Source organism: Acomys russatus, chromosome 21 (genome assembly GCF_903995435.1).
Source record: "Acomys russatus chromosome 21, mAcoRus1.1, whole genome shotgun sequence".
NCBI classification, from domain to species: domain Eukaryota; kingdom Metazoa; phylum Chordata; class Mammalia; order Rodentia; family Muridae; genus Acomys; species Acomys russatus.
Window position 1 is genome coordinate 50,673,278 of NC_067157.1, and position 25,163 is coordinate 50,698,440.

The 25,163-nt window shown below is 47.9% G+C and overlaps 1 protein-coding gene across 7 annotated transcripts in view; it reads left to right on the forward strand.

The window, feature by feature from the left end:
- The window catches only part of Arid1b (AT-rich interaction domain 1B), a 353,377-nt gene that overhangs the window by 319,952 nt on the left and 8,262 nt on the right, over window positions 1–25,163 (forward strand). For 6 of the 7 annotated variants that reach the window (XM_051164663.1, XM_051164658.1, XM_051164661.1 and 3 more), the window contains 8 exons: window positions 2,820–2,929; window positions 3,993–4,151; window positions 8,721–8,930; window positions 11,202–11,406; window positions 16,961–17,099; window positions 17,341–17,519; window positions 22,489–22,639; window positions 24,848–24,944. In XM_051164663.1, coding sequence (XP_051020620.1) covers window positions 2,820–2,929; window positions 3,993–4,151; window positions 8,721–8,930; window positions 11,202–11,406; window positions 16,961–17,099; window positions 17,341–17,519; window positions 22,489–22,639; window positions 24,848–24,944 — 1,250 coding nt within the window. The remainder of the gene's footprint in view (window positions 1–2,819; window positions 2,930–3,992; window positions 4,152–8,720; window positions 8,931–11,201; window positions 11,407–16,960; window positions 17,100–17,340; window positions 17,520–22,488; window positions 22,640–24,847; window positions 24,945–25,163) is intronic. The other variant, XM_051164660.1, reaches the window with a different exon arrangement.

Sequence of the window (25,163 nt, forward strand, 5' to 3'; positions counted from 1 at the left end):
TGCAGCTTTCTAAAAAAAAAAAAAAAAAAAAAAAAAAAAACCGAGAGAGAAGTTGGGAGTGAGCAGGTTGGCTTCACTCAAGTCCTGTGTTCTTGGGCATGCACCTTAGGACCTTGACCCCTGGTGGCTCTAAGAAGTCATTTTAGGGGCTGGAGAGATGGCTCAGAGGTTAAGAGCACTGACTGCTCCTCCAGAGGTCCTGAGTTCAATTCCCAGCAACAACAACATGGTGGCTCACAACCACCTATAAGGTGATCTGATGCCCTCTTCTGGCCTGCAGGTGTACATGCAGGCAAAACACTATATATAATAAATAAATAAATCTTTAAAAAAAAAAAAAAGAAGTCATTTTAGCTCTTAAGTTCTAGTGGTGGAGGCGGAGCCTGTGCTTACACTGTGCCTCGTTTTACACTACTTAGGCAGCCCTTGAAGCAACCTCAGATGCTGTCAAGGCAGATCCCTTGCTGTCTTGGCCATGCCCGTCTGAACTTCACAGCCTAGATCTCTGGGAATCAGAGAAACAGCAACCCCTTGCTGGAAAGCATCCGGGCAGTGGTGTGGTCTCTTTCCCAAGCACAGAGGAAAACATCATGCCCCTAAGAGACCACTGCCCTATAGAGATGGCAGACACATGGCTCTGTGCATGATTCCGTGAAATTATGGTTAAGTTAAAACTAAGCATTTCAATAAAAAAGAGAGAAGCCACAGTAGGAAAGACAGTGGACTCGTGTAGTAAAGAACGTACGTTGGACTTGATGTCCCTCCATTCCTGTCTCTTAGAATGGTAGGACAGTGCAGGTATATTTGCATATCCAGGATGTCCCATTTAAATATATAACAGAGAATGAAGAATCAGGACGTTTCAAATGTCATATATACTTATATTCATCTGAGTCTGATTATGAAATCAGCGTGAATTACCGCTCATTATTGTAGTACAGTTGGCTTAGTTCTTTCTGCTTAAACTTTTGTGTACATTAATGTAGGACATGCATTAAACATAGTGCTCTTCCTTCTGCCAAAATAGCACCCAGACATAACTCATAAATACTGGCAGAACAGCCCACTGTCACCTTTGGAGCAGCAGGGTTTAGCAGAAGCCACGGGTTGTGGCCTTCTAAATTGTGCTGGCTGCCATTGCTCCAAGCAACCCTGCAGAAGAGCAAGGACACGCAGACATCATACACAGGTCCCTTTGTGCCCTGTGGTACTTTTCTCTCCTAAGTGTACATGCTCACTAAGTCCTCTCTCGTTGGGCCCTGGAGAGAAGCTGCAGGAAAACAGCCATCACTCTGAGAGAGGTGGTCGGTCCTCTGCTGTAATACCACTCAGCTGCCTTTTTTTTTTTTTTTTTTAGGTTTCACACATTCACAGAAATAACACATTTTTAGCTGATCCCAATAGATTTTTCTCTGCAGCTGCATCACTTGAAAAAGCTTTTTGTTCCAGTTCTTAAAATCTAAGTATTGAAAGTAATTTGAAAAATAAAAAAGGAAAACCATCTCAATTATGGTTTGTGTGTGTTGCGATGCCTTTAAGGACTGACTGAGCTGCAAATGGGCTTTGCAAACCCAGCTAGTGTGCCTGTGGAAACACGGAGTTTCAGAGCACAGTATTAAGTGTGCCGATGTAAACTCCAGGGCACGTGGCGGAGTAGGCTTTTTTGGCAGGACCTATGGTCTCAACCTGCAGTGATGCTAACGATATTAACAAATTAGCACCATGGAGCTTGCCAGCTAAGTCACCAGAGCCTGTTCATTCTCTCACTGCTGTAATTAAAACTAATTATTTTCTAAAACATAGTACTACATGAATATGTGCAGTAATCGTTTTGTAGCAGGTGATCTGCGGGGCCTTTTCAAAGCTGGTTTGCTTTCCTCTTCTCTAGTCCACTGTGCTCCCCGCGTCCTGCCCGGCTGAGCCCACGGTGGCCATTGCAGCATCTCAGGCAGGTCCTGTTTATAAAACCTCAGGGTTCTGTCATCTTGACACGGAGTGACTGCAGATTGCTGCCTCCGTTTCCCCATGTTCTTTACGCATCTGTTTGGTACCTCGCTTGCAGCTCCTCTAGCTCAGCGATGTCCAGGTGGCTCTACGGTGGCTTCTGTGGAACTTCAGCTCTGTTCCCCAGGCAAATACACTGATTGTCCTCAGTGCTCTGATTTTTCCCGAAAAAGAAATCCAACGTTCGCCTGTGTATGTCTGTTAATGTCTACAATGAGTATGTATGAGTCGGTTGTTCTCTGAACTTCTAACCAGGCCTAGATGGAGCAGGCTGCATCTCTCAACTGATGAAAGGAAGTAAGCAGCTGTAGGCATTTCACCTGCTGTGGAGGATTGATGACTGGGGGACAGCAGCCCACTGCAGGGTCCTGGGCACCTTCCCTGAGTCTTCTGTATGACTCTCCTTTGTTGTACACTAGACTGTGTGAAGTAGGCAAGATTTTGCAAACAGGGACTCAGCTGAGGAAATAGAAGGCCAAGTCCTCTAGAGCCCAGGTGACAGATCACATGGCAGTTGTGTTCAGGGCCCTACAAGCAGTTTGTACAACTGCCTGATTCCAACTGTTGCCTGAGGTCTTAAGCTGTAAAAAAGAAAAAAAATATTGTAAGTTGACCCAGTGTTTAGGGGTCGTAAGCATACAGAGTTGCCCCCTCCCCATTTCAAAAAGCATTTCAGACATCAGTGTGCTTCCGGATCATGTGACTTTCCTTCAAGGGAAGCTTGGGTGCCGAGTGCTTCGCTCAGCCACTCATGTGAGCAGGGGTGCCATGGTACCTCCCATGTGTAATCCTGACTTTCTCTTGTTTCCCATTAGCATCTATGGGTCTTGCAGATATGATGTCTCCCAGTGAATCCAAACTGTCCGTGCCTCTTAAAACAGATGGTAAAGAAGAAGGAGTGTCCCAGCCTGAGAGCAAGTCAAAGGTACTTCCTCCCTGTATGCCGTGGTCCTCCCTGTATGCCGTGATCCTCCCTGCGTGCCATGGTCACTGCCTGCATGCCATGGTCACTGCCTGCCTGCTGTAGTCCTCCCTGCATGTGTGGTCCTCCCTGCATGCCGTGGTCCTCCCTTAATGCTGTGGTCCTCCCTTAATGCTGTGGTCACTGCCTGTGTGCTATAGTCCTCCCTGCGTGCCGTGGTCACTGGCTGCATGCCATGGTCACTGCCTGTCTGCTGTAGTCCTCCCTGTATGCTGTGGTCCTCCCTGCGTGCCATGGTCACTGCCTGCATGTGTGGTCCTCCCTGCATGCCATGGTCCTCCCTTAATGCTGTGGTCACTGCCTGTGTGCTATAGTCCTCCCTGCGTGCCGTGCTCACTGGCTGCATGGTTGCCTTGCTGTCCTCTGCCTGGCGCTATAACACTCTCACATTTCTCCTCTGCACACACTTATGTGCCACATGGCTGCAGTCTTTTCTAGCCCACCCACCCCCGTGGTGTGGATATGAAAGTTACTACTTCCTATGACATTAAATCACAATGGGGGAGGGTTGGGAGGACAAAATCCTACCTAAGAGATGGCTGTGCAGGGAAGCAAAGGATTAGTGCCTGGTGTGGGCACTTGCAGTCATTTTCTCTGCCTTTAGTTTGGAGCTCCCTATTTTGGCAGTCTCAGCAACAGTATTCTTACTATTTTGCCTCCATGCCTTATTTCATGAATAAGGTGAATGGCTCGACTCTTTCTTTCCTTTTCTCTACTTTCTTGCATAGTGGGTAGCCCATGCTTAGCATGCCATGTACATTTAAGTTAAGCATGGTGGCCCTGTGGCCTTTCCAGCATCCCTCACAGTGATTACACACAGTGATTTTGTGTGTGTGTGTGTGTGTGTGTGTGTGTGTGTGTGTGTGTGTGTGTGTGTACAGGTCATCATATATGCATTAGTGATAAGCACACACAATTAGTCTGTTAAACTGGTTGTACTTTTGTTTTAAATAGTTTTCTATACCTTTCTCATTTTTTTTTTTTTTTTTTAATTCCTCTCCCATAGGATAGCTACAGCTCTCAGGGTATTTCTCAGCCTCCAACCCCAGGCAACCTGCCAGTCCCTTCCCCAATGTCCCCCAGCTCTGCCAGTATCTCTTCCTTTCACGGAGATGAGAGTGACAGCATCAGCAGCCCAGGCTGGCCCAAGACTCCATCGAGCCCTGTGAGTGAGAGCCTGCTTGTTTGTCTCTTGCTGTTGTGGGGGGAGGAGAGCAGTTAATTAATTATACTTTAAACTTGCTGGTTTGCTTTATATGACTCTTCGTTGTTGGCTTTTCTTTATTATAAATGATTGTATTAGTAACAAAGCAAATTTGTGTGTGTCATAGATCTTTCTGGAAATATCAACAGCTATTCTGAGATGAAGACCCACCTCCACATGGAGGTGCACTGATGTTTTGGGGACTCAGAGTCCTCCACCAGGAGTATGGGCGGCCTACCATGGAAGGTTGCTCTAAAACCAGCTGCTGCTGTTTACATGGAAACTAATAGCAGCCATGAGATAAACGACACATCTGGCTTCCAGTTTAACTGTGTCGTGGGCTGTTATGTCCAAAACATTATTCAAAAGCTGCTTACCTGAAATAAATGAATAAATATGCAACCGGGTATAGTGAGACATAACAGCAGCCCTATTTCATTTCCAAAGTGTATGTCTGAAATTGACAAAGTTATAGAAATGTTAAGTTCATGTGGATTTTTAGACTAAGAATGAGAACCTGCATCAGAGCCATTGAGAGAGAGGAGAGGCATATTGCACAAAAATGCTGGCAGTCTTGTGTGGTGTATAAATGGTACAACAGAGACATGTACATACCAGGAAATGCTCTTCTGACACCAAGTTGGGCCTTTATTTCTTCTAAAAAATTATTTTGTACCAATAAAAAATTAAGTGTTATAGTAACTTTACTCTATATTCATATAGGGAATCAAAAGATCTTTTAAAGAAAATTTAAAGCCCAATATGCAATTAGTTGCCAAGAAACTTAATTAACAAGCTGGTTTCTGTAAGACAATGTATTAAGAGCCTATCTCAGGAAGACTTGGAGGGAAACCCCCCTGGCTGTGCAGGATCTGGCAATTTAATCAAAACCCAAAAGAAGGCTGCTATTAATTACCCGTTCACTGGGTTTAACAGATAGAGCCTAGTGTGTTGAGGCGCTCGTGGCTGTAGCACATGTTCGGGAAACGCTGCTACAACCAGCATTTTCCTTTTCAGAACAAGGAGGGGTGCTGTGGGTGCACCCCTTCCCTGCAGATGCATTTCAGTCTTGAAATACCCACGATGAGCAGTGACCAGCTTCCAGCCCGCAGGGGAGGGAGCACAGGACCCCGCTGCTGTGTGTGCTCTTGTGCTCGGTGCTTTGAGTTTCAGGGCCACCAATGTGGTGTAGACTTTTTTCCAGTAACCCACACTGTTTGTTTCTCATTTCTTTTTTCTTTCTTTCTCCCTTCCTTCCTTTCTCTTTATAACAGGAAAAAGCGTATAAATTAGTAGTGCTAAGTGAAAGAAAAGAATTCAAATACATTTGCAGAAACATTTGCCTATTGGCTCAGTGCTAGAAAACAGTAATCTTTAAATTTTAAGATAATAATTGAGAATAATTTCTGAAAGTGAAGGCTGCTAATAGATTGTGAAACATGACATAGCACTCACTGTTGGTCCTGGAATTGCTGGTGATGGAGATGTAGCTGTGTTCTAATTTCCTCCTCACCCTGTCCTCATCCAGCAAGGCCTGTACAATTCTCATCAAAATTCTACTGCCTAGCTGGACAGTGGTACATGTCATAATCCCACACTAGTAATCGTGTTTGACTCTAGCCTGGACCCCAGCTCAAAAAAATAGAAATAAATAAAAATCAGTTTTATTTAAATGTAATAGAAAAGCAACCTCAAGTATTGACCCCATTTTCTGATAATTACACTTTAAATTTAGTGTTTTTCTTTATTCTTATTTTTTAAGTATTGCCACATGCATTCTCTCTTTATATACCCTAAATTGTTTTTTGTTTAAGAATTTACAAACAAACCTCTGGCTCTAGTGCTAAACAAGAACGGGCGAAGCTGAGTTTGCCCCGTGGAAAATGCCAATCTCCTGCCAAGTGCTTCGCTGTGTGTGCCTGTCCTCAGTGTCCTAGCTGTGCAGGAAGGGGACTGACAGGGAGCACAGCAAAGGGCCACATGCCACGGTTGCTGCAGATCACTGCAGAGATACGCAGTTCAGGAATACCTAACTGCCCCTTCCAAGATGCCATTTCAATCTGTGCTTCAGATTGCTCTTAATAGTGCCCCCAATCAATCTTCCCTAGCAGCAGGCATGAGCCAGGCAAAGTAACAAAGCTGCTGTGGTTACTTTGACAGCGTGCTATGGACCAACACTGCTTTGTTAGGAAACATTCTAAAATATAAACATTTGTCTATACACACACACATATACATAGAACCAAGCATATGGTAAAGACTGCTGAAATGTAAATCTGCCTCAGACATTTGAGGAAATGTGCATTTTAGCTTAATTAAACTATATGCAAGGAAAACATTTGTGGCACCATAAGAATATCTCGCTGTAATTTTCAACAGCGTCCGTTCTTTTCAAGACAGGGTTTCTTTTTTTCTTTCTTTTTTTTTTTTTTTCTTTTTTCTTTTTTCTTTTTTCTTTTTTCTTCCCCTTTCCCAATGGTTTCAGAACCTGGGATATAGTGTTCACAGCACAGCAGCAGTTCCAAGTGGCCCTCATACACCTGTAAAAGTCATTGGGACTTCCCGAAGGCCTTTCCCACTGTCATAGGCAGTGTCTCATAAAGACCGTCCTCAGATGGGGACTGGAGAGATGATTTAGTGATTAGAGCACTGACCACTCTAACAGAGGACCTAGGTTCAGTCCCCAACACCCAGTGGTGGCTCACACACGTAACTCCAGTTCCAGAGAATCTAGCACCCTCTTCTGGCCTCCATGGGTACTGCAAAATACACGTACTTACAAACTAAAAATAGATCTAAAAGAAAAATAAGAACTCCCTCAGAAGGTCCATCCAGCTAGTGCCTAGGAAAGAGGAGGAGATATGTTTAGTGGCGACAGTAAGCATGCAGGCTCTCTGGGGCCTCTGTGCTTCTCTGCTCTTATGATGCATGAGCAAGCCTTGGGCCACCACATTCTCATCACACCTTGCTGTGCATAGGATATTGTTTAATTCTTACCTGAGCACAGTTAGATTTTTCACACATTTTTTTGTATGCTCAAGCGTTCATAGAGCACGTCTGAGACCATTAGTGTGAAGGACACTGTGCGGAGTGTACGGAGGGTAGGTGGGAGAGCAGTTGTCGGTCCATGGCAGACCAGAACTTCACGCACTCTATACAAAGTGCGGCAGTGCTGAGGATAGAGTAAAGCCGAGCCCTGGCGTAGAGGAGCCAGCCTCCTGAGAGATGATCTCACAGTCATCACACACCTGAGCTGTGTGGAAACACTTTTGCATGCATGGCGGAGCCATAAGCGTGTTTTGGGAAGATATGAAGATTACCAAGAGTTGTTATCATTAAGCTGGAGAGATGGCTTAGCCACTGCATTTGCCAAGGCCTCAGTTTCTATTCCCAGTGGCCACATTGTATGGTTCATACCTGCCTAGCACTCCAGTTTCAGGTGATTCATAGATGTCCGTATGCACACATACGCGCACACACACACATGCACACTAACACTTACATACATTCACACACGTACATGCACACGCATGTGCACCTATGTGTGTGTATGGTAAAGTCTTAGCTAAAGTAATTTCTAAATGACTTGAAGTTGAAGTTCAGTGCTGAAGTTAACCCTTGAAGGTCACACCATTCTAAGCGTGTCACCTCCCCTACCCTGCCCTTGAGTGCTGGGGACTGACTTTAGACCCTCTGGTATACTGTCACTGAGTTCTGACACCCATCATTTTCCTAAGATGGGGCCAGGTCACCCAGGTCTATGTATTTTACATACACATTTTCTGCCTCAGGAGTCCTGATGCTGACGGATTAACATTATAGGCAGAATGGCCACAGAGGGGAAGCTGCCACTTTACTGGCGAGCCTGGAGTGTGGTTTCCAGAGCGGTAGCCAGCCACACTGGGGTCCTTCCCTCAGTCCATGGAGAAGCTCGGAAACTTACGGGGGGGGGTGGGGGGCTGGACATCGCATTGCCACGGCTTTAGCTGCCCAATGGCTAACAAACTCCAGCAGCTTGGAGGCACGCCTGTCTCCTGTCTGTGGTTTCTGCCCTCCCCACATTCTGCAGCAAGCCCCGCTGTCTGCTCAGCCGTGTGACTTAGATTTCCTAAGGACTCATATTAATCATTCCTATTTGAGAAGAACAGTAGGGGCTGGGGGACTCCGTGGCAGCAGACAGGAGACTCTAACCACAGACATCCACTCTCTGGGCTGCCAGCCTTCGTTTTTTTTTCAGAAGCACATGAGACCTCATCGGAATCTTGCCTTCTAGGGCTCACTGTTTCTGTCAAAGTGTCTGTTGTATCTAGTTGTTTTAGGTGTTAAAACTAAGAGTTTTGGGCCCTTTTAGCTAAAGTCAAAATACGTTACTTTAAGAAGACACGGTTTGTGCCTGAACTAGAAGCCATTGTTCATACTGTTGTGTGCGTGTATTTTCCTGTACGTGTCAGCTCACTGCTCTTCTCTTGCCCTTTCCCCTCGGCCCCATCCCTGCCCCTCATGCTTCCCCCCACATTCTTGTGACACCAGAAATCCAGCTCATCCTCCAGCACTGGGGAAAAGATCACGAAGGTGTACGAGCTGGGAAGTGAGCCAGAGAGGAAGCTGTGGGTCGACCGCTACCTGGCATTCATGGAAGAGAGGGGCTCCCCGGTGGCCAGTCTGCCCGCGGTGGGCAAGAAGCCCCTGGACCTGTTCCGACTCTATGTCTGCGTCAAAGAGATCGGAGGCCTGGCACAGGTGAGCCTGAGTGAGGACCGAGCGTTGTGGACAGGCCTTTGCACATACGACTCAGTTTGGGATGTTGCACTTGGTTTTGGATCGTTTCGCAGAGGAAAAGCTAAGCCTGTAGGAAGGTCACCTTCCTGGGACTGTGTGGTGGTCAGAGAAAGCTAAGATTCCTGACTCTGCCACCAGCTCGTGTGGCATCTGTTTCATTCTCTGGACTAAACAATTAGACTTTCCCCAGACAGCTCTAGAATTCTGTGGAATGTACTACAGATTCATGGTACATACTCCAGAACTGTTTTTAGAAGTGATTAAATTCGTTATGTGGATCAGATGACACTCACGTTCACCAGTTTCTAAATCCAGAGCAGCTTAAGAATTCAGGCTGAGTATAGAGAGGCTCGCCTGTTATTCCATACTTGGGTGGTAGAGACAGGAGGATCAGGAGTTCAAAGTCAGCCTCAGTTATATGAGACCCTGTCTCAAAAAAAACAGAAGGAGAAATTCATCTGTAAATGTAAAGCCATGCCTGTAGCTCCTGGGTAACTACAGAACTCCTACTGTAGTGGCCTACAGGGCAGGGACATTTGGTGGGCAGGGTACATACCCAGGTACAGAATTCAAGGCGATGATCGTTTTCTGTCAGTGCAGGTACCTGCCATTACTTGTTGACAGTCAGAGTGTCTCCTAAATCTTGTATCCTCAGCGCTCCTTTGTTCACTCCATTGTTTTTGGTAAGGGGTCTGGTTGAGTAGGTATGTGCTTCACCACACCCTGGCCGTTATCTGTGTGCCCACAAGGCATGGGCCACTAACCCCAAGAATTGGTAAAGGAACTAAACTCAATAAATGACAGGAATGTCACCACCCAGGCCTGCTGGTGGGTCGAGGAACCAGACCTGTCTGACGCAAACAGGAGCCTGGTTCCTGCTGTAACTGCGGATCGCCTGTGGCATTCCTAAGACTTACCATCCAGGTCCCTAGTTCAAGGCCGTGGAGCTGGCTGGTCCCCCAGAAGTCTAATAGGTAGTCAGAGTGAGATAACAAACACTTCACCAATGTCACCTGTCACCCTTAGTGTTGCTGAGGTCTCCATGTCTCAGCTCTGTGCTTCCAGGCTTGAAGGACAGAGCTTTGCTCGTGGCCTTCCCTTTAGGTGCCTGCACCCTGCAGGACTGAGGCCTAGGAGTAAGCTCTGCAGAATCCCACGTCACACGCACTGATGGCCGTACCTCCCCTCCCTCTCCCAGCATCTCTACCCCTCCCCCTCCACCCATCTCTCCAAGGTGGTGTGTGTGGCTCTGGCCTGGCTGCCTGATTCGCACCAATGTGTGTAAGTAGATGACACCTGCAAACAAGCAGCCAGTACCTACCCAGGGATGCTCGCCTTGCTGCTGCCACCCACCTGCTTCCCACCAGCAAGCACGTGAGCAGGCGCCACCCTGACAGCTCACAGCTCTCTGGTTGGTCAAGCAGCAAAATTGCCATCTCCAAAGCAGCCATGGCCTCCTGTTTATACCCTCTTCCATTAAGTGCTGAGAGAGGTGTTTCCCAGAGCAGTCAAACAGTGTGCTTACTGTGACTGTTTAGTACTAAGTAAATGGATGTCATGATACCTCTGCCAAAGTGTGGGTGCGGAAATTCATTATTTCATGACCACCGTGAGCTACTCAACACAGCACACATCAGAGGCACAAGCCTCCATCTTCTCCCCTGAGCTATTTGTGTGTCCTCATGTTTCATTCATGACTTGAACATGTCATAACCCATTCCAAGGTAGATACAAAAAAGTTGGAAAAAAAATGCCCCATATTTCTCTGTCTCTCTGTCCCACCTTACCCTTCCCGTCGCGCGCTCTCTCTCTCTCTCTCTGTGTCTCTGTCTCTCTCTGTGTCTCTGTCTCTGGTTCTCTCTCTCTCTCTCTGAAACACACACATGCTGTCATAGTTTGAGGCACCCCTTTCCCTTAGTGATTGGGTGGGGATGGGTGTGTGCTGCGGTGGTCCCCATTCATCGTAGGCTCAGAAGTCTGGAAGCTCTTACTCAAGTCTCTGGGAGACATAGCAGGCGGAAGACTCCAGCAAGCGATTCTGTGTAGCTGTCAGCAGGTTCTGTGATGTTTTTATAACTGTAAGTGCTGTCTGTATGCTGCTCAGTGCAAGTGATGAGCATTGTTACAAGAGACAAATGAAAAAAGTAAGCCAAGACCTTAAGTGCGTGTTTGTCTCCTGCCTTTAAATAAGCCACTTCACTGCAAACCAACCATCTGCCCATTTTTTGCTAGGTTAATAAAAACAAGAAGTGGCGTGAACTGGCAACCAACCTAAATGTTGGCACTTCGAGCAGCGCAGCCAGCTCCCTGAAAAAGCAGTATATTCAGTACCTGTTCGCCTTTGAGTGCAAAATTGAGCGTGGGGAGGAGCCCCCACCAGAAGTCTTCAGCACCGGGGATGCCAAGAAACAGCCCAAGCTCCAGCCACCATCTCCTGGTAAGTGATGGGTACCTGCAGGGTGGCCCAAGGACCTGGCTGAGCCAGAGCTCCAGAGCTGGGAGAGGAACAGACCTCCACAGTGGTGCTCCCTCCACACAGCCGTGCTCCCTCACATAGCCATGCTCCTTCTGCAGCTGTGCTCCCTCACACAGCAGTTCTTCCCCCACAGGAATGCTCCCTCCGCAGCCATGCTCCTTCCTCAGCCATGTTCCCTCACACAATAATGCTCCCTTAGTAGACCTGCTCCCTCACACAATAGTGCTCCCTGGGCAAACATGCTCCCTCACACAGCAGTTCTTCCCCCACAGTGATGCTCCCTCACACAGCAGTTCTCCCCACACATAGCCATGCTTCTTCCACAGTGGTGCTCCTTCCGCAACTGTGCTCACAGAAATTGAAATTCAGGGTGCTGCCCGTTGTGTCAGACTCTGAAGCACTCCTTGCCCGTCCTCATTTCGTCAGCATAGATTTAGAATCCTGAGCCATTTTTTGTACCCTTTTTTGTAATATAAGCATTCAAAAATGTTCATCTAGCTCTGGACAGAGTAAACATGCATGTGAACCCGTTCTGTCACTTTACAGTCCTGATGGTGCCACCTTCAGGCCTAGTGCCTGGCTTGGACCACCTTTTCCTTCTGAGCCACTCTAGTTTGTACTCAGGCGGGGGGTGGGGGGGTCTGGACTTAGGTTCTGCTATTTCCTGTCCAGCGAGTTCTTACCTAAAGGGAATCCTTGCTAGTGCCGTGGAAAAGGCCATCACATGTGACTGTGAGGGCCAGGCCTACAGCCACTCTTTCCTGCCCCTCCACCCACACTGTTGGATACGGCTCACTCTTTGCAGCTCTCCATCTGGCCTTGTCCCCCATTAGACTTCCAAGTGTGAAATTTCCAAATACTGTGAGCTGGTAAACCCAGAGACTTGCTTGGTCCTGAGTGGCAGCCTCACTCACGTGACTCCCACCATCCCTGCTTCCTCTGCTCACAGCTCATCACAAGATCACACTTCTGGCCAGTTACCTCCAGCACTTAGTGGCACTATTGCTGCTGCTGTACAGGGTACAGACTGGGCACACTGATTGGTCACATGGGCTGTTCTGAAGCTAACTAAAAGGCCATGTTTCTTGAGCATATACAGCGTGCCGGGCAGCTTCTGAGTGCTCACCATTTTGTCTTTGCATCAGCCCTGGGCACAGGTGCAGATTAAATGTCCCCGAGAGAATAAAGGCAGGCACACTCCTAAGAACCCAGCACTACCTTGTGAGGATGCAAGAGGCCTGTTTTGGGATGGTTGGCCATATGTTGTTTACAGAACCCACCCAATGCGTCAGCCTAGATGGCAATGCTTTGAAAGAGGCTCATGTTTACATCTAGAGGCCAGAGAAAGAATTGTGTTCACTTCTGATGATTCTCTGGCACTGTCAGCATCGCAGCGCCACAACTTTTGGCAGTCACGAGGTCTCAAATAAATGGCGCCAGCCACTCGCTGCCCTGACAATCCATCCTTAGGTGCATGTCTAGCTCTAAGGAGGAAAAGGCCTCCTCGGCAGCCCCGCCCTTAATGACCCTGAACTTCAGCACTCAGGGTGTACCTGAGCACTGGACAGTCTAATTCTAAAAACCACACATTGTTTCCTTCAGTTCACAGAGTGAAAGACGCTGCCTGTGAATGGCTCTGAAACTATTTTTCCAAAATAAAACCCCAGTGGGGTGCAAGGTCCAAGCCAGTCATGTCTGCAAAGATCTAAAGATGCATTTTATTTGTGAGGAAAGAACCTGTGTCCCTGAATGGCCTGCACTTGGTGTGAAGAATAGCTCTCCCAGCATGCCTCAGCCTCAGTACAGGAAGCCCTGCCGAGGTACAGAGCCTGTAGAAAGTGGAAGCCTGTTCTCTGAACAGCCAGCACTTTCCTTTCCCCAGTTTAAAACAGCTGCCTTTATGGCAACGTTGCCATCTCACCATACAGAGGAGCTCAGCCCGCACATGCACTTCTTAGTCCAGGTGGAGCCAGGTCCTGCTGTGATGCAGGGTTGGTAGAAGCAAAGCTTCCTGGTGTTGACTATGAAGTCAGTGTCCATCCCAGAGAACACCATGCAGCATGCTCTGGACCACACAGAAGCCGTCCAGGGGGCAGCAGCAGTATCCCTGGAGCCCATAGCCAGGTGTGTACACCAAGTCAGGTGTGTGCACCATAGCCAGGTGTGTGCACCGTAGCCAGGTGTGTGCACCGTAGCCAGGTGTGTGCACCGTAGCCAGGTGTGTGCACGGATCTCCATGCATATATGCCCTCCCTGGCTCCAAGACCTCTGTTGAGATTGGTGAAGAAAGTTTTTCAATTTTTTTTTTTGTTGGTTTCTTTTAACATATAACCTTAAAGCTAATTTTCAGTTAGACTTTTCTTATCAACACACCCAAGCAAACTAAGCCAAAAGACTTCTAATTGTTCTAGATTGTTCTTCCAGTCTTTGCTGAATCAAGTGTTTCTAAATCACGTGTCTCTGTTCTGAGAGGGATCCACATTTTGGGTTTCTGGCCAGTTTTGATTTGCTGTGACTTTATGAATCTAAAGTTGAGTTCAGCCTTAGAGGCCTCCCCGCCCTTCATGCCTGCTGCTACATCCTACATATAGACCCTCTGCAGGCAGATGCACCCCATCAACTGTGACAGGCCGTGCAGTCTGCGCCCCTCAGGTCCCAGTAGGATCCTGACACTGAACTTCCCCAAGTTGGTAGAGAAGTTTAGTCAACAGCAGGTGTCCCCAGCAGGCTTTGGAGAATGGAGCTGTGGAGTGGGACAGGCACAGACAAGGAAGCTCCATTCAGCTAGTAAGTTGGTAACCTAAAACCCATCCATCTTTGCTGGCAGGTGGCTGACTGCATTTCTATTATTAGCTGACAAGTGATGTCACAAAACCTGTCATGGTTCCAACTAGGGAATCCTTAGAGGAAGATAAATGGAAAAGGGGCTCTGGTATAAACAAAGGTGCCCTCTGGCTGACCTCTAGTCACTAGACCTGGGACACTTCAGCTGTTCGCCACACCCTGCCACCCACACCCCTCCCTCAGAACTAGGGCACCAGGTTCATGCTGTGTAAATTATCTTCCCAGCCAGGAGCCTGGCTGTTCCCGGCTGAATTGTGTGAATGTACTTAACCTTCAGTAACCTTTCCATTGTTTACTTTAGAGTATAGTTCATAGCTTCTGGCAAAGGGTAGGGATGTCCTAGAGAGCCAGCCAGCCTCCTCTGCTAATGGAGGCATGGGGGGGGGGGCGGTGTTCATTTTTTGCCCCCTGAAAGGAAAGGAAAAACACTGGCAAAAAGGAGAGTTTTTTTTTTTAATATTTTTATTATTATTAGCTATAAGCGTGGATACTTTGTAAATAAGAGTCATCGTAGAATCACAGCAGCCTGTGACCCATACTTCCGAGGAACCCGACTGCAGTCAGCCTGAGTCAGAAGCGATGAGTCCCCTCCACAGTCTGTGGAACTGACAGGGCTGGTAGATGATCTGTGACAAAGGGCTCCTTGCTTACTCCCTGCAGTTCGCCTTCTTGAGGCACATCCCAGAGTCACCCGTGTCTCTTAGTTAGCTTCTCTACCTCCATGAGTAAGTAGGGGGTCTGCTGTGTGCCCGAAGGCCCCGCTAAGCCTTCCTGAGCTCCACATGCACAGTGGGCAGCCCCAGCTTGACAAGCAATACTTGTGCATAGCGCCATTTCTAAGAACAAATTGTCAGGTCCAAGGAAACCTCCAGTTCCCCAAACTCTGAAAGGCAGCCCATATATCCAGAAATGAGCCCAAGCTAGACTCTAGGATTTCTGGCGGTTAGGTAAAGGCAGCCTTCCTCAGGAACTTATGAACCTTGTCCCCACCTGACAAGAGGAATCATTTCCCTTACCCCCCGCAGAAGGACAGATAGCTCCCTGTGGTTCCATACCAAGGCCCATGAGGGGCCTCCAGGCTCCCTCAGTAACACAAGTGCCTGTTCTACATTCCCCAGACTTCCCTCCTCCAGGTTCTGTGTTCTGTGTTCCCTTTACAGTGACGAGGCTTCCCCCACCCTGCTATTCTCCTAGTCTCTCTGTTCTCCCCTTCCTGCTATTCTGCCTTCTCCCAGATAGCCCTGGCCATGTCCAGTCTGCTGGCCATGGTCAGTCTGCTTTCTCTCTCTCTGCTCTGGACTCTTCCAGATGCCACTGGTTATGCGCTTGCGCTCTCTTTCACGTGCTGTCTCTGTCTCTGTCTCTCTCTCTCACTCTTATCTTCAATAAAACTTATCATCTCACGGAGAGGTCATGTGGGCAGTTTTCTTTCTGACCCCCCACACACATAAGTGATGCCCACCTTTCCCGTTTCTGATCTCTTCAGAAAGTGATGGGGTGGGGCCTGTTCACCTCCATTTACTCAGAAGCTCAGTAAGCACTGGGGTGAGGCTGGCACCCTCCACAGGAAAGCACGCGTCGTCCTCTGAGCTGGCAGTCTGGTGCTCATAGTTCCAGTGCAGGTGCCGTAGTGTGGGGGCTGTGTGGCTCTGTCAGTGCGCTGCTCTGCGTTCACCTGCTGAAAAGAGTCCAGATGCACCGGACACAGACCAGCCAGTATGTTCCTGTCTCCTCAGTACAAGGAACCAACATCTGTCTGTTGGCATCTAACATGCTGAAGACTGGCAGATGATGAAGTAGGAATCTTGAAATAGTTTGGCTCTCCTATTAAGCAAGCTTAATCAGTCCCACTTGAGCTCTGAGGGGGGCTCACCTCTTAGCGCTTTATTCTGAAGTAATCATGCTTGAAGCAGAGAAGTCCAACAGCACCATGGGGGAACTGCAGGCCGCCATGATGTGCATTTCTCGAAACAAATCTGAGCCACAGCTTGAGATATTGTTTTTAATGATAGAACATAGATGTATGTTCCAAATAACATAAGGCACCTTGTTAACCTGTATAACTGCAGACACACACATACACACACACACACACACACCCCACTGCTGCAGGACTCGTGTTCCGCAGTGTGCATTACACACCATGGAACTCGTGACAAAGCTTCCGTCCCATTTCTTTATTTACATCTAGAGTCAACAACTCAACAACGCTGAGTTAAACAATTTTCTGCCTCAAGTCTTCTTCTTTTTTATACTCCTTTTCCCTGGGATAAACACCCCAGGAAGCAATTGCCCAGTGAAACATATAGCTATGCCTTATGGCTCACGGATGAAGTATGTTCTTAATAATTTATTCCAAAAGTCCCTTTCTTGGGCGATGGGGTAGAACTTGGTGTGCAGATTTGCCTCCCATGTGTGAGGCCTTGTCGTCAATCTCTAGCGTATGCATGCTTGTACGTACTCAAACACTCTCTCCCACCTTCTCACTCTCCCCCTCCCTCTCTTACTCTGTCCCTTTCTTAATGAAACAGTGTATAAGTGACTGATTTTACTACATTACTGCTCTGATTCCAATATGTCTTACTTTTAATCCTTCCATATACCTGGCTACCAAAAATTAGCATACTCAATAACTCTAGCTTCCCCCCTTATTTTCCTTCAATCACTCTAGCTAACTCAGGATCCTTACAAGGCCCACAGACTCCACAGTCAACTGGCAGCAATTCAATGGCAGAGGTTCCAGGTGACCTGAAGCCACCGACTCCAGCCTCTACCCCTCACGGACAGATGACCCCCATGCAAAGTGGAAGGTATGTTCTGAGGACTCTTAAGATAAAAAGTCATTGTCTTTTTGTTTTGGAGCAAGCTTCAATAGAAAAAAAATTGTTCTCTCCTGCTTACTTTTTGAGTGTTTATTGCTTCTAGTTTTAGCATGTGATTTACTTTGGGTGGTTTTGCATCTACTGGTTTCAAGATAGGCTCATTTCCTGAGCTCAGTGTGTGTAGCTAGTCCCGCAGTGTCATTCAGCTTTCTTCGTTTGCGTCTCTCAGAAGCAGTACAGTCAGCGTTCACGACCCATTCTCAGACGTGAGTGATTCATCATCATCGTACCCAAAACGGAACTCCATGACTCCAAACGCCCCGTACCAGCAGGGCGTGAGCATGCCGGACATGATGGGCAGGATGCCCTACGAGCCCAACAAGGACCCTTTCAGTGGGATGAGAAAAGGTACATGTGGGATCTTCTGCATGGGCGTGTCCAGCTATAGCCTTAGGAAAACAGGGCTTTTCTGTGTCTTCTTCCCTTAACTAGAAATGGTGAAAACAGTAGAGCCTGTTTGGATGACTTGTAAGGATCAAGTCCACACACAAGCCAGTAGAAGAATGATGCACAGCTGTGGTCAGGACACACCCGTTGTCCAGCACTGTCAGCGCTGTGTTAGCATGAGCCATGCGTAGCACTGGGTACTAAACGGTGTACTCAGAATTCTTACATAGTGCTTCAAGGAATTAACAGACGTGGGGGAGGGGGGGATAAAACAAAGGCCATGACAGATGGAAGAAAGCAGGCGAGCAGGAAAACATGATTTTGTGTGAGTGCATTGGAAGAAGGCAGAGGTCCTGCGATTGCTGTGTCACAAGAAAGGGAGTAGGGATGTCGCTTCTCCACTGGGACCTACAGAGTAGGGAGGAGATCACCCTACAGGGGGTTGTTGGGCCTCTTTAAGGAAGAGACACACAGACTGAAGGCATCAGGGGCAGGGACCTTCAACTGACAGACACATTCATGAGTTTGAGCTTTTCACCAGCTGAAAGTGTTATTTGAGGAATGGCTTGATGCAACTTTTTAAGTAAGGTCATGAGTAACTGGTGGTCCCCGAGCATGCTTTGAAAGATATAAGATTCAGAGAGAGAGAGAGAGAGTGTGTGTGTGTGTGTGTGTGTTTGTGTGTGTGTATAGAGATGTCTTAGCAGTTAAGAGCACTGGCTGCTCTTCCGGAGGAACCAGGTTCAGTTCTCACTACCCACATGGCAGCTCACAACTGTCTATAATCCAGCTCCAAGTGATCTGACACCCTCACACAGACAGACATGCAGGCAAAACACCAATGCACATAAAGCAAAAAGTAAATCATTTAAAAAGAAGAGGAGGAGGAGGAGAGGATCCATAGAGCTGTGCTGACAGTTGAACCAGAAATGCCAGGAAGCCCCAGGGCTGGGTCTTTAACCCTGGCCAGCCCCAGGGAGTGTATGCAGAGGCGCTGCACACCAGCAGCAGGGAGGAACCTGGCAGATTGCCTTTTGGCATTTACCCAAGTATAGTTCCGTCCTGTCAAATTGTCGTCATTGGAGTATTTTTTTTACATACAGAAAAGATTGTAAAGTCGGTTTTGTGGTGGTAGTTACTCTGGGATCCCTTTAAAACTGGTAGCTGTGTCATTCTTAGATGTTGGGATTCATTTTTTTTTTCTTTTCTTTTTGAGCCAGGGTCTCATTGTGTAGCCCTGGCTGACCTGAAACTCCTTGTAGACTGGGTTGCCCTCAAACTCAGAGATCCACCTGCCTCTGCCTCCCCCGGTGCCTGGGTTAAAGGCATGCGCCACTGCAGCAGCTGAATTTTCTGATCCCCTGAGTGGGGAGGTGTAATAAAGCCCCAGCTTGGGTTTGATACACGTTGTGGACTCTGAAAACAGAAGGGAGGACTCCCAGGAGCCTTCACGCTGGACACAGGCTAGGAGACAAAGGAGATTTGCAATATTTCAAATGTATTTCAGGCAAGAGTTACGTAAAGCAAGTTTATCTGTAATTTTTCCTTTCAAGAGTATCAGAGCCACTTCCGAGTAAGGATTCCAGAACCTACGCTAAATCCAGTAGCCTTGAGATCCAAAAGCCTCGTGGGTGTTAGGAGTAGCTAGGTTGTCGTGGTGTGAGGAGTGGAGCCTCAGAATCACTTCCATGCCAGTTCTGTGTCCCGCTGTGCGGCAGCTATAGGAGTCCCTCCTTTCCTCACACCTACATCTCTACTCTAAGGATGAGTTGACAGGCTGCCAGTGGCTCCACGGGGAAGGTACTTCTGCACAGCCATGAATCTGGCTCTCCCGCTGCCACATAAACGCTGCTGGTGGTGGATGTACCCACAGCTCTAGTACATGGGGACCAAGACAGGAGGATTCCCAGAGTTTGCTGGACAGCCAGCCCAGCCAAGTTTGTGAGCCCCACATTCAATAAGAAAGGCCTCATCTCAAAATTAAAATGGAAGAGTAGAGGGAACTCCCGACACCACATGGCATCTGTGCGTGCACCCACAGCACAGAGTGAGTCCCAGCAGTTAGGGGAGAAGCAGAGAGCTGTGGAGCGATAGTAGGTAGAGAGATAACGTGTCTTCATCAACCATAGGTAAACTGAGTCAAACAAGTCTAGATAAACAGTGCAGTCCTTGGGTATTAAAGCTCACCAGCTGCCTCATAGCATTGGGATATTTGTTACTGAAATAAAGCAGACACACAGTCCACAGAAAACATTTCCTTACAGCTCTACTTTGTTGTAAACATAATTGTTCATCCTTCATTTTGTTTTTATTCTGTGAACTTAGACCAATGTCTGCAGACAGCATTGTTGCTGCAGCAACACTAACAGCCAGTGCTGGTGCCTCTGCCGCTGGCCTGTGACTCGGGGGTACAGTGAGTCAGTCTAGTCTGACGTCCCTTACAGTGGAGCTAGCCTTTCCTGCTCACCACCTGCCTCCATCCTGTTGTCTCTGAAGCTCTGGTTATGGTACCCAGTGTCTGAGTATCTGTTACAGTCTGTGACTATCCATGTACATAGCAGTGTGGCAGCACCGGATGAGCTGCTTCCTCCCATTTTGCTCCTACAAAACAATGGAGCAGTGACTGTTGAAATAAACTGCTTCCGTGATTGTGACAGTATTTCCATGAGATGGATTCCTAGAAGGTTTATTGAGCCAAAGAATAGGAATGAAGTGGCCTGGCCATCTTTCACTGTCTAGCAAACTGCCCGAAACCTCCCTGACTGCAGTCAGCAGAACTCCGTCGTGTCTCGTGGCTGTACTGTCTGGGGCCTCTGGGATGGCTGATGGTGGCATCTTTACTAGGGAGCCAGCTGGAGTCTGGGAGTTTTCTGCGTGGTTTCTAGGGTGCCCTTGGCATGGAGAGTGAGCTACAAGCCCCATTGCCAATGTCCTGAGCCTGCTGGTCAGCACTAGCCGTGTGGCCCAGCCCAGTGTCATTGTGGGAGAGGACAACACGGGCTGTGAATACAAGCAGTCACGCTTCTGTGTGTGCTGGGGTGGCTGCCCACAGCAGGTCTGGGCAGAGGTGGCAGCGGCTGAATGCACTGGCGAGGAGCATGCAGGTGTGTGGTCCCTGCCTGCTAAGCTGATTCTTACCAGCATCTTAGCATCTGCCAAACAGATTGTCACTTACATTTTTTAGAATTTTCAGTAAGGCCACACACCTGTCACATGTCGAGTGACCATTTAGCTTCCTTTTTCTGTCAACAGTTTTTTGTTTTTTGTTTTTTGTTTTTTTTTCTGATTTTGATTTACCCTCTTTTTCCTGTTGATTTTCAAAAAGAACTCTGTGTATTAAAGAATTAAACTGCTTAGCTTTAATTATGCCACTTGACTCTTCTCCATCTCTGTCTGTCCATCTACAAAATGGAAAGCAATCTCAGAAAGATTATCTAGCCATTGACACGCTCTCAGACCCAGAGAGGGTGGCTAGCTGTGGTGTTCCTGCATCACCTCAGCCCTCAGAAAACCTCAGCCAGCTTTCTGCCTTAGACGTAGCTGTCACAGAATGAAGACAAGTAGTAGCCATGCAGCAATTAAAAGTTAGAATGTCTAGCCATGTGCTCAGGGAGGCGGAGGCAGGAGGATTGCTGTGAGTTTGAGGCCATCCTGGTCTACAACACGAGTCCAGGACAGCCAAGGCTACACCACAGAGAAACCCTGTCTTTGGGGGGAGGGGTTAGAATGCTTGACGTCCTTGCAGGCCAGTATCTGGACTTAATACAGTTCACTTTGAGCTCTCCGCTGATGGCTCATTAGCATATGCAACCTTATTGATGGTCTGCCTTTTGATAGAAATGTGTCACAGTTCATCCCATCTTTAGCTGATCTTTTTTTTTTTCTTTTTTTTTTTTTTTTTTTTTTTTTTTTTTTTTTTTTTTTTTTTTACCTATTTGTACATTTGTATGTCTTTCTGTATGTATGTGCACATGAATGCAGGTGGCTCCCAAGACCAGAAGGGGCCTCAGATCCCCTGGAGCTAGTTACACACAGTAGTGAACACCAGCCTGTGTGGGTGCTGGGAACTGAACTCAGTGCTGTAAGCGTTCTTAGCCACTGACCCATCTCTCCAGCCTCTTGAGCTATCCTGAATGTTTGTTTATCTCAAGATTCTCTGCCTTTTCCATCTAGAGGTGGAAACGAATTTCAATACACATTTCATGTGTTGTTCACAGCCCCTCATGAGCTGGTATCACCTCATATGCAGGCAGTAGTTCGTAGCTTCTCTCTGAGCATCCACATTGCTCTGTGACAGGTGGCTACAGCCTACGCCTCTGACGGCAGAGGTGTAGACTTTCTGTGGGGTCAGCCGTGCAGCAGGCTAGGCTTGCGCCTTTGCTCTCAGTTCTACACAAAACCTAAGTGTTTACTAGGATGCAGCTTCTGCCTTCCAGGGCCCCTTCAGATCCAGTCAAGCTGTTGACAGCTTGTCCATTATGGTTATGGGGCCAAGGTGACCATCATATTGTTGGCTCTTCTGTGTCCACCCTTCCCATGAGGGCCAGCAGGAAAGTCTCAGCCCTAGGTCTAAAGGGTTGCCTGAATTCTCCCTCTGGGTGAATGGATGCACAGTCGGCTGTAACTACAGTCACTGCATCTGTGAATCCCACTTGTCATGTAACATATAACAACCTCAGAGCCACAGCCCAGACTGTTTCTGGGTCCTGCTAGGTCAGGATCAGAGGCTAATGCAAAGCAGGCAGCAGGGATGTAGGTGTCTTTGAAACCACTTCAGGATTCTTCACCCTTGGGCGGATTTCATATCCTTTCATTAGGACTGTGGTATGCCTTACACATGTTGGGACCACCAAAGTAACACGAAGGGATGTTTAGGCCCTTTGGCTTTTAGAAATACTTAATTCTGTGCTTTTTATTTCAAATATCACAGTGCCTGGAAGTAGTGAGCCCTTCATGACACAAGGACAGATGCCCAACAGCAGCATGCAGGACATGTACAACCAGAGTCCCTCAGGCGCCATGTCCAATCTGGGCATGGGGCAACGGCAGCAGTTTCCCTATGGAGCCAGTTACGACAGAAGGTGAGTGCTTCTTGATGACGAGGAGACAGTTTATAAGGAAATGCTTTTCTTGGATGCACACTGCTGAGCCATGGTGGCTGAGCGCCCCATGACAGCCCAGTGGCTACTTACAGAGGGTGGCCTCGGCTGGCCCATGAAGAACTTGGTCTCAGACAGTCCATGGCTGTTATTTCTAAGCAGGTGTCTGGTGGCATATGTCAGATTCAAGTGCCCTGACAGTGGCAAACCCCTCTTCCTAAGAACTCAGGAGCTACAACATGCTGTGCCAACCCCACCCCTCCACCCCCAGCACCAGCATCCCTCTAAGGCAGCTGTTGTTTCCACTGTGCCAGCTTCCTGGGCTCCCCCGCACCCCTTGGGGATATCTAGGATATTACACTTGGCTCTCAGGCTCTGAGTTCTGGACCAGGAGTGTATTTTGCTCTTAACAACCATCTCTGAGAAAGCTCACCATTCATATGCTTAAGAGCCTGTCCAAGGAAGCCATTTTGACATCCGCATGGCAGGTCAGGCCTCGAGATCACTCCTAAACTGATTGCACTTTGGCAGGAAGCCTCATCCTTCAGAGGTAAGAGATGGCTTCCTTTGTGAAGCGATCCCTCACCGCTGCCGCTGGCTGGCACCAAAAGCTACTTAGAGAGACACTTAGAGCAGGATTTCAGGGTAGTGCTTGTGTATAAAGAAAAAGCATGAAACATACATGAAAAGGAAGGCCATGTCCTCTGTGGCCGTGACGTGCTGGTGAAGGGCAGGACTGATCTGAGCCCCTTCCTCCATGATCCTGGTATGGTCGGTGCCTACCCAGCAGGCTGGCTGCACCTAGGCCCTCTCACCAGCACACCAGCTAGCGCCAAGGGAGGCACGATGAGAGGACCTGATGCCGAGGGATGTGTGTGAAAGGTCACACGTATGGCGTCTTCCCCGAGTCTTCTGGAGCCTGGCTCATTACAGTGCAGCGTCACCGGGAACCAGGGTGACAGTTCTCGGGGGTTTTCCTCATGCCCTGGCCACGTGTGATGCTGTCTCTGGTGTCCCCTGCTTTCAGTGAGCCATCACCGACACCTAGTGCATGAGTGAGGGTGAAGTGTAGCCATTGGGGATCCCTAGTGCACAGGACAAGGGTTCCTTTGGGTTCAGTTTTAGGATCTAGTAAGAGCTACTGATTTTCCCCCAGTGAGATTAGACAGTTGTACAAGGGCAGATGCTTGCAGAGACCCTCCAGGAAGCTAGCTCTCCTGTCTCTTGCAGAGTCTGCCTTTGCCTCATTCCCACCAACACATTTTACTGCATTATTGGTAATCTTCTGAAAAATGCTACCTGTCCGTCTTAAGTTTTTCCTTGTCAATTATAGTTCTTTTCTCTAAACTTCCTTCCAGAGTCTTCCCTGTCTATTTGTGTATGGTAATCTAATTTCCTTCTTATTTTCATTTCTTAATCACATTAATAATATATCACGTCCAGTTACTCTCCCCTCCTACAAGATTCGGTATTTATAACTTAAACCAGTTTATTGGTTTATTGACGAAGCTTCAGATCTTGTACCCTTGAAAATGTTAATTTTAAGGCATTTACAACTCTTAAATGTGAGAGCAGTTAAAAATAAACATTATGTTTCTGTGTGAGGATTTATAGGAGCTCATCTCAGTCACTGTTAATGTCGTTCTCTATACCCTTTAATCAGGAACTTGGAAGTTCTGACGTCCCCTCTGCTGGGCATTAGCATCTGGGGACTCAGTCCTGAAGTATAGCTTTAAAAACTGTGCCCTCGGTGAGGAAGGAGCGGCTGGAAGCATCGTCCAAGTTCTGAGACTTTTAGAAGTGCTGCTTCTGATCTTGGTTTCTTCCTGCTTCTCACTCCCATGACAACACTGTGTGGCATTTGCTGGTGTAGGCTTCAGGGGATGGGTGGGGCTTCCGCCTCAAAGTAAGAGGCCAAAGCCTGAACAAGCAGGGCTCTGCCTGTCCAACCGGTATCCCTCTGACACCAATTATCAACAGCCCAAACGGGGAGTTTGGCTCGGTTCCTGAGATGGGTTCTACCGTCCCTGCAAGGAGCTGGAATAGAGCTGTGGCCGCTGCTATTGAAAGTGGTGTGTGTGCATAGAAGGCAGAGACATTGTGTAGAGTTGCTAGAAATGGGCTGTCTGTGTGTGTGTGTCTGCCTCGAATCCCGTACAAACTAAGTTTTCTTTGACTACCTTGCTCTAGGCATGAAGCTTACGGGCAGCAGTACCCAGGCCAAGGTCCTCCCACAGGACAACCGCCGTATGGAGGACACCAGCCTGGCCTGTACCCACAGCAGCCGGTGAGTTGGCCAGTGGGTGTGGGTCCATTTCCCCTTTGTCTGCTGGAGGCTGAAACCCAAAGCTGTCTTTCCTGAGAAGATGGGGAGGGCTCACGGAAATCGTCATACGCTTCCTGAATGGTTAGAGTAGGCTTAACCAGAAAGCACGCCTGAGACTTTGAACTCAGAAAATAAAAACAGCTCTTGACATGTAGTCTTCTGGGATATATACAGTATGCT